The sequence below is a fragment of the Zea mays genome, chromosome 2 (genome assembly GCF_902167145.1).
Source record: "Zea mays cultivar B73 chromosome 2, Zm-B73-REFERENCE-NAM-5.0, whole genome shotgun sequence".
NCBI lineage: Eukaryota > Viridiplantae > Streptophyta > Magnoliopsida > Poales > Poaceae > Zea > Zea mays.
In genome coordinates this window covers 191,557,577-191,569,403 of record NC_050097.1, presented here as the reverse complement: position 1 = coordinate 191,569,403, position 11,827 = coordinate 191,557,577, and the positions used below count along the sequence as shown (strand labels likewise).

At 51.8% G+C, this 11,827-nt stretch overlaps 2 protein-coding genes across 3 annotated transcripts; both read right to left on the bottom strand.

Annotated features, from left to right (window-relative positions):
* Positions 1–2,270: 2,270 nt before the first annotated feature.
* On the bottom strand, positions 2,271–8,216 carry LOC100277018 (uncharacterized). Its single transcript, NM_001150691.2, has 3 exons — positions 7,718–8,216; positions 7,497–7,623; positions 2,271–2,625 (listed from the first exon to the last, which is right to left on the bottom strand). The coding sequence occupies exons 1-3, from the start codon at positions 8,129–8,131 to the stop codon at positions 2,552–2,554; spliced, it is 615 nt and encodes a 204-aa protein (NP_001144163.1). The 5' UTR covers positions 8,132–8,216; the 3' UTR covers positions 2,271–2,551.
* A 400-nt stretch (positions 8,217–8,616) lies between these two features.
* LOC103647487 (uncharacterized) lies at positions 8,617–11,623 on the bottom strand. Of its 2 annotated transcripts, none has more exons than XM_008672018.4 (9): positions 11,222–11,623; positions 10,573–11,125; positions 9,980–10,446; positions 9,757–9,892; positions 9,575–9,646; positions 9,411–9,479; positions 9,243–9,314; positions 9,025–9,108; positions 8,617–8,941 (listed from the first exon to the last, which is right to left on the bottom strand). In XM_008672018.4, exons 1-9 carry the CDS (start codon positions 11,286–11,288, stop codon positions 8,914–8,916), a joined length of 1,548 nt encoding a protein of 515 aa, XP_008670240.1. In that variant the 5' UTR covers positions 11,289–11,623; the 3' UTR covers positions 8,617–8,913. The 2 variants fall into 2 exon arrangements, with proteins under 2 accessions (XP_008670240.1, XP_035821311.1); XM_035965418.1 differs by having other exon boundaries at positions 10,573–11,117.
* Positions 11,624–11,827: the final 204 nt, after the last annotated feature.

Here is an 11,827-nt window from a genome sequence, read left to right as displayed (position 1 = left end):
ATAATTAGGGGTACCCTCAAGACACCTAATTCTCAGCTGGTAACCCCCATCAGCATAAAGCTGCAGAGGCCTGATGGGTGCGATTAAGTCAGAGATCAGTCCATACGAGCGACTCGATCACGCCTCGCCCGAGCCTAGCCTCGGGCAAGGGCAGCCGACCCCGAGGGGTTTCTGTCTCGCCCGAGGCCCCCCCTTTAACGGCGGACACATCTCCGGCTCGCCCGAGGCCTTGCCTTCGCTAAGAAGCAACCCTGACTAAATCGCCGCGCCGACCGACCGAGTCGCAGGAGCATTTAACGCAAAGGTGGCCTGACACCTTTATCCTGACACGCGCCCTCCGGCAGAGCCGAAGTGACCGCCGTCACTTCGCCGCTCCACTGACTGGTCTGACAGAAGGACAGCGCCGCCTGCGCCACTCCGACTGCAGTGCCACTTGACAGAGTGAGACTGACAGGCAATCAGGCCTTGCCAAAGGCGCCATAGGAAGCTCCGCCCGACCCAGGGCTCGGACTCGGGCTCAGCCCCGGAAGACGGCGAACTCCGCTCCGCCCGACCCAGGGCTCGGACTCGGGCTAGGCCCCGGAAGACGGCGAACTCCGCTCCGCCCGACCCAGGGCTCGGACTCGGGCTAGGCCCCGGAAGACGGCGAACTCCGCTCCGCCCGACCCAGGGCTCGGACTCGGGCTAAGCCCCGGAAGACGGCGAACTCCGCTCCGCCCGACCCAGGGCTCGGACTCGGGCTAAGGCCCCGGAAGACGGCGAACTCCGCTCCGCCCGACCCAGGGCTCGGACTCGGGCTCAGCCCTAGAAGACGACGAACTCCGCTCCGCCCGACCCAGGGCTCGGACTCGGGCTCAGCCCCAGAAGACGACGAACTCCGCTCCGCCCGACCCAGGGCTCGGACTCGGGCTCAGCCCCAGAAGACGACGAACTCCGCTTCGCCCGACCCCAGGGCTCGGACTCCACCCTGGTCTCTGCCGAACGACCTCCGCCTCGCCCGACCCAGGAGCTCGGGCTCGGCCTCGGCCATGGAAGACAGACTCGACCCCGGCTTCGGAGGAGCCTCCACGTCGCCCGACCTAGGGCACAGGCCCGCCACGTCAACAGGAAGCGCCATCATCACCCTACCCCGAGCCGACTCGGGCCGCAGAGAACAAGACCGGTGTCCCATCTGGCTAGCTCCGCCAGATAGGCAATGATGGCGCCCCGCTAGCCCTGTGACGACGGCGGCTCTCGGCTTCCTTACGGAAGCAGGGGGACGTCAGCAAGGACCCAACCGCTCCGACAGCTGTCCCTCCGCCAGGCTCTGTTGCTCCTCCGACAGCCACGACACCACACCAGCAGGGTGCCAAGATCTCTCCGGCTGCCACATTGGCATGTACTTAGGGCGCTAGCTCTCTCCCCCGCTAGACACGTAGCACTCTGCTACACCCCCATTGTACACCTGGATCCTCTCCTTACGCCTATAAAAGGAAGGACCAGGGCCTTCTTAGAGAAGGTTGGCCGCGCGGGGACGAGGACGGGGCAGGCGCTCTCTTGGGGCCGCTCGCTTCCCTCACCCGCGTGGACGCTTGTAACCCCCTACTGCAAGCGCACCCGACCTGGGCGCGGGACGAACACGAAGGCCGCAGGATTTCCACCTCTCTCACGCCCGTCTCCGGCCACCTCGCTTCCCCCCTTCGCGCTCGCCCACGCGCTCGACCCATCTGGGCTGGGGCACGCGGCACACTCACTCGTCGGCTTAGGGACCCCCGGTCTCGGGACGCCGACAACTTGTACCATATGAGCCTGGCTCAGACGAGCTGGTGTTTGTCACCCCGTATGTAGCCAGGCTAGAAGACTAAAAGTAATTAACCGCGGAATCCTTGCGCCACGACCAGCCAGGCTCCCAGGAAACGGACCTTCATCTTGTTTCTGTGGAGCCAGGCTGAGAGGCTAAACTTGCACGCGGACAGCCAGGCTCCCGAGCAAGCCAGGCAACGCAAACACGAAAACTGCAGCCCGAGAGCATAGCCAGGCTGCTGGGCCGTGGTGGCAAACACACCCTAAGTGTTCTGCTTCGGCCAACTAGAGGTGATGGATGCCGTTCATCGAAGTTTATATGTCGCCTGTCATCAGCAAAGTTTGCGAGAATTCATATGCCTGAGAGCTTCAGAAAGTTTCAGAATGTGGGACTCCTCAAGAGCATGCACAGTGTAGGCAATCTCAACCACAAAGGAGAGAAACAGATGGACCATACCAACGTGCTAAAAGAATTTACAAAAGGGATACAATTATTATTTTCTTTTCTGTATCGATCGTTATCATATCTATCAGCAAATAACCAAGATAAAAGGGGTACAATTACTAGACACCATTGCTAAGTTTGCAATGTTTTTTTTTGAACACAAAAGTTTACAGTGCTTAAAGAATAACCCCTCCAAGCTAGTATCGTGCCTGAACAGTAAATGTGCAGTGGAAAGAACCATTAGTCAATGTGTAGGTTGCGAGCACAAGCTCTTCGGCAGCATTTACAAAATTGCAGAGGCCGAATGACTTGAGACCTTTCAAACTATGGTAGTTTCTCATTGTCTAGCTCGTCTATCTTTTGAATGTCCTCACGAAGTGTAATTTTCCTCACATAACCTGCGAAACAAAAAAAATGTTCCCATTCCACATGTATAAGAAGTCAGCGTATAATCTATAAGAGAATAATAGAGCAGTACACTGTTAGAAAGAAAGGCCAACACTTTGGCATGACATATGCCCTCAAGCAAACAAACAAAAATGAGAAAGCATCAGCAGAACATCCTAGTGTGAAACTATTGCTCGACAAATGAATTACAGTTATATGCCGACCATTAAGGCACTGACAACCACACTCACGAACTAATATCATTCTCGTCTGGGGTTTCATCTATCAGGAAAGGTATTCATCTGGGTTTTATCTCAGGTAGGCAGCAGTACTTTGTGTTTCAGTCTACATATCATTCCCTGATTTCTCAGGTATTCATCGAGGTTATATGTAGTATCTACCATGGTACATGTTCTGTAGAAGTTAAAAAGAAAACTACTGAACCGGTCTTGTGAGTATATAATCCCTACTGAAACATGCAAATGGATCAGCTGTTGATATTTGAATATAGTACTTCAAAGTTTATTTCAGGCAAGGTTTAAGAGTGTGAATTGAGTGGTGACTAGTCTAGAAAAAGACATAGGACATGAACTTAGGGTCTACTAGGGTCCAGTTCCAACAAAAATGTGTCTGCAGCCACCATCGACATGGACCGTGCTTGTGTTCAGTGATCTTAGTCAAGCAAGAATGCAGTGAGTCAATGGGGGCAATTAATTATACAAGCATGTCTACAAGCATGAATTCATGGTGATGATAGGAGCTTGCGTAGTGTTCATGATACAAGGCAAACCCCAACAGTCAAAAGATTGTTGTGAATAAGGCATCTAATTGATCAACGTCATCCATCGCTCTAAAACTGAATGGCCATGGGCCCATGGTTAACTTTCCAAGGTTCCACCTGGACACCTGTTGCATAGGATACGACCTTTTTCTGACTAGTATAGCAATAAAATGTGAACATTTGAAACAGTGAAAAGTATAGGACAACATAATTAAACTAAATAGTCGGCAATATATCTATCTGGTAACAGTTGCTCAAGTTCTACCATTGTCTGTCGATGAAATGCCTAGAGCTACATAATAAAGATTGTACTCTCTAGTTTATGTACTCATTATAAAGTCTCCAATAGTTTCCAAAACACACTCCCAATTAAGATTTATTTGGCAAGATTGAAAAAATGTCCTCCAACAACTCCCAATCCTTCTGCACTTGAGAAAAACAATCCAATCGCGCAGATAAATGCACGGTGTATCCATTCGCCAATCTAAAGGTGGAAGGATGTGGGAAAGAATAAAAGGTAGGACAGGGTTCCTGATACAAATATAAAAGAGAGAGAGAGAGAGAGAGAGAGAGAGAGAGAGAGAGAGAGAGAGAGAGAGAGAGAGAGAGAGAGAGAGAGAGAGAGAGTAAAATTGGTTATGATGATTTAGCAATAGTCTGGGATTTCAGATGTAAAATTGTCTTCTATATTTTAGAATCAAGATTTTGGAAACTATTGGAGGAAACCAATAACTATGATCCCAACATTTTTAGCCACACGGAAAACTCATGGATTTACCGATTGCTTTTTTGGGAACTAATGGAGATGCTCTTAGTATCTCATCTCAGACACCCTAAAAAGCAGCTGCTGGTCACCACTGAGGCACCGAACACATCTCCAAAAATTCCTCCACCCCCTCCTTCCCCTCTGTGGCAGGCAGCCAGTTCAACCACGGCCTGTTATTACTGGTATCTCCTATGCGCGCCAAAAACAGACCACACAGGTGCTACGTGCAAATTAGACCCGGTGTGAACAGTACCAACGGTATACATGTACATATGGGCTGGCCTGGCACGTCACAGACCCACTAAAGCACAACCTTAATTGTGGGCCATGCCGTGCCGGCACATGGGTCGAGCCATCAGCCCATGTTACTGCCCACAAATAGTTGTCGGGCCGGCCCAAATAGCCCATGATGCCTTAGTGTGCTAGGCCGGCCCATATACAACATCAATATATATCCATACAACAATAATACATAAACAGAGGTACATAACATATATGACCAAATAAAATTGAGTTGTTTTTTGGTTGTGGGTGTCTCATTAAAAACCTTTTCATATACAGACTCTATGTTTAGTGGGCTTCCTTTTCATATACATACTCTATGTTTAGTGGGCTTTAATGGGCCTTAGCTAAATAGGTCGTGCCATGCTGGCCGTAGGCTTTACTTGAGGCTTAAGCACGACCCATGCATTGTGCCGTACCGGTCTAGGCCCACAAATAGGTTGGGACGTGCCAGACCTAGGTCGTGCCTAGAATTGTGTGCTATGGGCCGGCCTGTTAGGCACAACCTAAATGTACACCTTCCCACCACCACCATCGTTCCCTTCCCATCTGCCACGACACCCCTTCCATCGCCGATCTCCGCCTTGGTGCCATCGGTGTCAACCATACATGTGCCCATACACCAAATCGCCTTCCCACACTCCCCATCCCCGATCCCCAGCTTCCATTAGGATGCTCTTCCTGCCGACAACGATGGGGTAGCTGCTGCAAAAGATCCCCCGCCCCGTAATCCTGCCTTCTAGCTCGAGGACGAGCTGTTTTTGGAGGCTAGGAGAGATGTTATGACCGGCAACGCAGCAGCCCTAATAAAATCAGTTAGTTTGTTTAGATGGATAAGCATCAGTTTGTTAGTGTGATAGAGTTAAATCAGTTAGTTTGTTTAGATGGATAAGCATCGGTTTGTTAGTTTGGATAGAGTTTAGATGAATAAACATTGGTTTGTTAAGATCTTAGATAAGGTGGTTAGTTGAAGGCTGCTATCTCATCTATATATATGTATCCCTTCAATTAATGAAAGATCAAGCAGGCAAGTATCTTGCCCGTGCTTCCCCCAACTCAGCGATTGTTCATTCGTGCTACTGTTCATCGGGCGATATTGTTCATCAACGAGCACTGTTTATCACATGAACAGTACCACCCTTCCCCAACCACCATGTTGATCCAAGACCCAAAACCTACCACTTGTACTACCTTTGTAACCCTAGTTCCAACATAGTGCCACCACCTGACCTCGATGCCATGACGAAAGCCCTCTCTGAGGTCGCCCAATAGATGGTCAACCTCCACGTGTAGCAAGTCGCCATCCTCTCACGGCTAACCATCGTGGAGAGCCAAGATGTCCTCATCGACAAGCACCATGCCCTAGGGCTTTCTCTACAGGATGCCGAGGTACGGCACAATGGCGCCTCCAACTTACTCCGACATCACTGCCATACCACAACCAACAATGGCATATCGTGCCATCCACCACCACGTTGCTCGCCGCCCCACCCTCCATTGCATCATCTATTCACATCCACGTCATCAATTCCCCATTATCACCGTCATTGGTGCCCAACTTCTTGGCACCACCTACTCTAGTGTTCCCGCAGTTCCCTGCTCCAGTGTCGCGACCGACAGCAACCCGTGACACGGCCACCGGGTTCAACAAGCTCAATTTCACCTCCTATGTTGGCTTGGAGGATCCCCTAAACTGGCTCACCCATTCTGAGCAATTTTTTCGAGGGCAACACACGCTCGCATCTGATCATGTTTAGCTCGCATCGTACCATCTCTGCAGCATGGCGCAAAGCCGCAGACACAGTTACACGTCCTCAAACAGGATGAGGGCATGCCTTCCTGGGAGCGCTTCAAGGGGATTTGCAACCTAAGCTTCGGGCCAGCCATCTATACTAACCACCTCTCTAAATTAGCGTGATTCTCTTCCACCTCCATAGTGTCAGACTACTAGAAGCGTTTCAACACCTGCTTTATCACACACCTCGGTCGGATGCCGCTTAGAAGGTTGACTTGGTCATAGGGGGCTCCTAGAACACATCCGTGTGGACGTCCAACTACGCGCCCCCAGAACCTATAAATGGTCATGCACTTGGCCCGGGCATATGAGCACCACACGGAGGCAACATTGCTAGACCAGGCCCCTGCACCAAGCGCCCTCCACATCACCAGCCAGGGATGTTGTCTGCACCGCTAGGGCCACCACGTGCCTCACCCGCTAGGGCCACCACGCCAGGAGTGGCAGCACCCACATTCCCCAGCTCACAACAAGCCCTCTTAATCACATTAAGAAAATTAGGTTTGAGCAAGAGTAATTAGGTATTGCTGATGGCTGATGATTGGTGCAGCAAAAACGCACAAGCCACAAGGTATGCAAAACTAATTTAGGTTGTATACTTCTAGAGTGTTGGATTATTAAATGATTTTTTTGTCTAAAACTGATTACTTTATTTCAATTGTAGGTTTTTTTGTGCAATTCATAATTCAGATTCTTATGTATCAACATGTCACATTTAGCTGTTTAAAAATTTTGAACAGTGGACCACCCTAGCTATAAATCCTGGCTACGCCCCTGAACAGCTCTACTGCATGACAAAGTATATTATCTGTCGAAGTCCAACTAGTAGTTCATCCAGTGGCGGAGGACAAAAGAAAATTAAGGTATGGCTAGCTAGTAGGGAAAAAAAGAAAAAATGTTGTGCACATGGAAATCAAACAAGCAAATTGATGTCTCATACGCTAAGGATTAACCACTGCACCACATGCATCCTAATGTTTATAAAGGAAGGTATGAAGATTTTAAAAATTTAGGCATGGCTGATGCCATAATCAGCCATAAAGGCTACTCCGCAGCTGAGTTCATCACAATGACACCACATCTTCACAAAGCTCAAGTCTTGATTTTAGTTCCACCTACTGTGCGAAAGCATGATAAATTTACCAGTAAGAAGTTCTGGGTACCTTTGTCCTCGTTCTCTCTAGATGTTTTACTCTTTAAAACATCGATATTGTAGCATAGCATGTAAGGAAAACAAGTTGGAGAAATATCATCTTACCAATCCCGGCGCATGGCACACACTTGCAAATGGTCTCCTTGCCCTTCTTCCTGAAGTAGCTGACCAGTCCCGTCCCCTGGCAGCTCCGGCACTTGCCTGTCCACTCGTATGAGACCGTCTTGCATTCCTACAGCCCAAATTCACACATACCAAACTAATTACCTCGCCCAAACCCGAGCCGCCAAAAAATAACACAGAAATTGAAGACATGCCGAACTCACATCGATCTCGACGTCGCAGCTGAGCCGGCGGTCCAGCTCCTCCCGCGACATGGGCTCCGTCTCTGGCACGGTCAATGGGATGGGGAGCGGCTCCACATCGTCCACCAGGTAGCTCTCCTTGTCCCCCGACCAGCGCTCCCACCATCTCCTCCTCTTAGCCTTCTTATCTTTTTCCTCCTCGGCGCCCTCCTTGGCCTTGACGCGAACGCCAGGATCACGCGCGGTGACGCGGCCGCCGGAGATGGACGGGTCCGAGTCCGGAGTACGGCGAGGGCGGAACCAGTCCGGCGCCGATGCGGCGCCGGTGGTGTTGGCGGCGGCCGGGGAGTGGGGGAACCGGGGGCGGCGGTGGAGAGGAAGGGAGGGGTTCGGGCGGGAGGACAGGAGCGGGGAGGGGTTCGGAGGAGTCGTCATAGAGAAGCCGAGGAGGTTAGGACGTGGGAGGCGGCGGTCATCGCCGGCGAAGAGGCGGGAGTGGGAAATGCATCGACGGCAAAGTGGGCGATGAGCGCGAGGAACGATGAGATAATTGAGGAGGTGGACAAGACACGAGGTAGATATCTTCATATCTTGGGTCAGTACGGGCCTATTGGGACAACAGGCTGGGGATGCTGCTGACGGATCATGGGCTGCGGAGTAATTCCGGGCTGGATTGCATGGCCTGCGAAGCATTTCTGAATTGAGAAAGATTTTTTGTATAAGAAACTATAACCGAATAGTTTAAGCTTTTGATCCATATAAGCTTTTAAGCTTTTGTTCAGTATTCCTATCTCATATAGATTAAATAAGATTAGAAAAAATTATAAAAGATTTTGACTTGTTTAGGATTGAAACTCATTCAATCCCACTCTATCCATTTGGATTGAAAAACAAAACATACAAGCCCTGAACAAGTGAGCAACCACTCAAAGATTGACCTTTTGTTCATAAAGATGTTGTTCGGATGGGTTGTACACGCATTGCTCTTATGAAAATTCGTCTAAAGCAATAAGCCTTCTCGTTTTCTCGTTCAATAAAATATAGTCCTCGTTTTTTTTCTATGACAAAAATGCATCTTTACAGGGGAAGAGATAAGTATACATTCCGAAGTACAACAAAAAATCGTGATTCAAAAAAGGGAAGGAAAATGGTCCGAAGCACCCGAAATTGGGTAAGGAACAGCAGTCAGATATTTTTGCCTTCCTGTAATGCACTTGTTAGCTAAGGTTGTTCCCAGGTGTGTACCTGTCAGCGCACAGCAAATTATCCGTCATCCACTGCAAGGATGGATGCTACGAAAACCACAAGCGCTATGCGTAGTCACTTACTGGAACCTAAACCTTGGGTCCACCGCCGCTCTGTTCCTGATGCTGCTTGGAATTGTTCCTTGTAGGCTGTTGTTCTGCACGGACCTGCAAAAAAAAATTAGGCCGAGTGGTCAGTAGGCTAACAACCCCAGGATGCATTATAACTGAGAAATAGAGCAACTGTTTGTCCTACGTATAGTATAGTAGAGTGGATTAAGAAAAATATTAGATGCACTTACAGTTCCTCAAGTCTTGTAAGGTTTCCGAGCGATTCAGGGAGCGGGCCTGTCAGTCCGTTGTCCTCCAGGTGCCTTCAAATTTCCAATCAGGAATGGATGCAACGTATTATCCAGATATATTTAGCTGCTGGTGATTATGTTACCCATCGTTATATATATTATACTTACAAAGAGACTACATGCAGGAGGTGGTTCAGATCTGGAATCGGGCCGGTCAAATTGTTCCCGACAAGCCAACTGCAACAGCGGTTATCGCTTCAATTTCAGCAATCCATTTTGTTTTCTAACTTTTAGCATGCAAATCTACACATCCCTTTGTTGCAGAAGCTTACATGCTGGAAATTGCAGTCAGATTGGCAATGTTGTTAGATATCGATCCTCCAACTCTGAAATTTGTGAGGTTGCTGCAATGACCAATCTGACCATTATTCATTTTTTTTAAAAAAAAGGAATGTACTACAAGAGAGCAATCAGATGTCATATGAATATATGATGATTGGTACTACAAACTTACAGCCCAGTTACTCTTGCCAGTGGATCTTGGTTGCAGGTGACACCAGTCCACGAGTTCCCCTGGGGCAAGCATGGATCACCTCTCCAGTCCGACGGCGGGTTCGTGAATCCTCTGGCCAGCTCCTGCATGCCGATTACTGCAAGGCAACGAGATGGCCGGTGATTTGAGCAAACAGTGCATCCATCCGACACCGACAAGTGCGCCGATCAGGAGAGAAGGTTACCGTCTCTGGGATGCGTCCTCCCACCGAGCGGGACGACCATCATGAGCTCCGCCGCGTTGATCAGCGGCCCGACGGGGGACTCCAGCGCCGGCGTCAGCGTGATCCTTGTCTGCCCGGATAGCGGCCAGTCGACGCCGTACACCATGCACCCCGCCGTGGAGACGTTGAGGCCGGCGAAGAAGGGCTGGCCGTTGACCGCGACGTCGAACACCCTCCAGCTGAGCGCGCTCGGCCCCCGGTTGTCCTGGAAGTAGAGCGCCAGGTAGTAGCTCGCGGCCGGCAGCGGCGCCGGCGGCCACTGGAGCTCCAGGCTCTTGTCTCTGCTCGCCGTCAGGCCTCGCCGGAACACGGCCTCCGGAGGCTTGTTCCAGAACGCCTCCGTCGCCACGCTCGCCTGGCTCTCCACCACCGGGATGCCCCCGTCGCTGTACGGCTCCCAGTATCGGTTGAACCGATCGTCTGGATAGCTGGATCGCACACATTTCGCACGCACCATCGACATGGTCAGTCAGTTGGCCGTAATCTTCGTTCGTTCTAGGCGAGGCGAGACACCCGCCCGCCCGCCCGCCGGCCGGTTGTTTTAGCTTAATTACCCGATGATGGAGCCGTTGTGGCCGAAGCTGTGGCGCGCGACGGTGCTCAGCGCGTAGGCGGTGAAGTTGACGGCGCTGTACACGGACTCCTCGAGCGGCACCACCTCGAGCGCGGAGATGAAGGGGCTCCGGCCGGGCGCGGTGGCGGCGCTCCTGGCGAGGCAGACGCTGAGCTCCTTCCCCGCGGCCTCCACCACGGCCTCGTAGTACGTGGCGAGCCCGCGGGCGTAGCCCCCCGCCGTGTCCACCGCGCTCCACCGCGTGCCGTCGATGATCTGGTCGAACACCGGCGGCGCCCCGCCGCCGTCGAACCCGCCGTAGTAGTACGTCGTGCGGACCAGGTACCTGGCGTGCATCGCCGCCGGGACCGCGTAGCAGTACTTGGCGGCGGACGACGCGTCCGGCGGGAAGTACCTGAGCGAGGAGAGCATCGGCATGACGCCCGGGGAGTCCAGCTCCGCCACCTTGCCGGCGTGGATGAACGCCCCGTCGGCGACCCATGTCACGTTCCCCGCGACCTTGTCCGACGTCGCGCCGCAGCTTATCTGGTACCCTGCGCGCGAGCCGAGCGAGCCAACTCGGTCAGGGACCTACGCAGCAGGAGGGAACGAGAGAATAGCAGTGGCGGAAGTGATGATGGAAGGTTCACCGGGCAGGGCATCGGCGACGCCGACGAGCAAGACGAGGGCGCCGGCGAGGACGGAGAAGGGGATCATTGGTGCGGTGGCGATGGTTTCGATCCTCCAATAATGCAATGCCAGACACCACCCCACGACAAAAGACGTGGATTTGGACCGAGCGGATTGAATGGGGGACTATTACTATGGGAGGTGCAACGGCGACGAAATGGAAGCGAAGCGAAGCGAAGACTCGGACGGACAGCTGCTGTTGCCGGCGGCTCGCGACTTTTGTTTTGTTTTGGCAGTTTCGCTTTGTTTTGCCCGGGCGGCAGCAGCTAGTTCAGGAATTGATTTTGAAGCTCTGCAGTGGTTGGTGCACGCACACGTCCCTCATGACACGCCGGACCAGTTCCAAGTCTCGTACTGTTCGCGGTTCGTTAGGGGACAAATAATTGATTTCGAAAGTCTACAGCGGTTGGCTGCGGAAGAACGGAACTGCCTCCTAATAAATATTTTTTGACGAGGTATACGAGAACGAGATGCCGTTTGGGTTTGCTTGGAGGGATGGAAAGCATTTGGCGCGGGCAGGAGAGAGAGGAGGCCGGGTCATGCATGCGTGCAGCGGGCGCTCTCGA

Bases quoted from the DNA above. Each gene is read 5' to 3' on its own strand.
- LOC100277018 (NM_001150691.2), bottom strand. From the start codon at position 8,131: ATGACGACTCCTCCGAACCCCTCCCCGCTCCTGTCCTCCCGCCCGAAC. The intron at 7,624-7,717 runs GTGAGTTCGGCA...TTTGGGCTGTAG, and splicing joins GCTGCGACGTCGAGATCGAT to GAATGCAAGACGGTCTCATA. The intron at 2,626-7,496 runs GTAAGATGATAT...TTTGTTTCGCAG, and splicing joins TGTGCCATGCGCCGGGATTG to GTTATGTGAGGAAAATTACA.
- LOC103647487 (XM_008672018.4), bottom strand. From the start codon at position 11,288: ATGATCCCCTTCTCCGTCCTCGCCGGCGCCCTCGTCTTGCTCGTCGGC. The intron at 11,126-11,221 runs GTGAACCTTCCA...GCTCGCGCGCAG, and splicing joins CGTCGCCGATGCCCTGCCCG to GGTACCAGATAAGCTGCGGC. The intron at 9,109-9,242 runs GTAAGTGCATCT...TTTTTTTTGCAG, and splicing joins CTTACAAGACTTGAGGAACT to GTCCGTGCAGAACAACAGCC.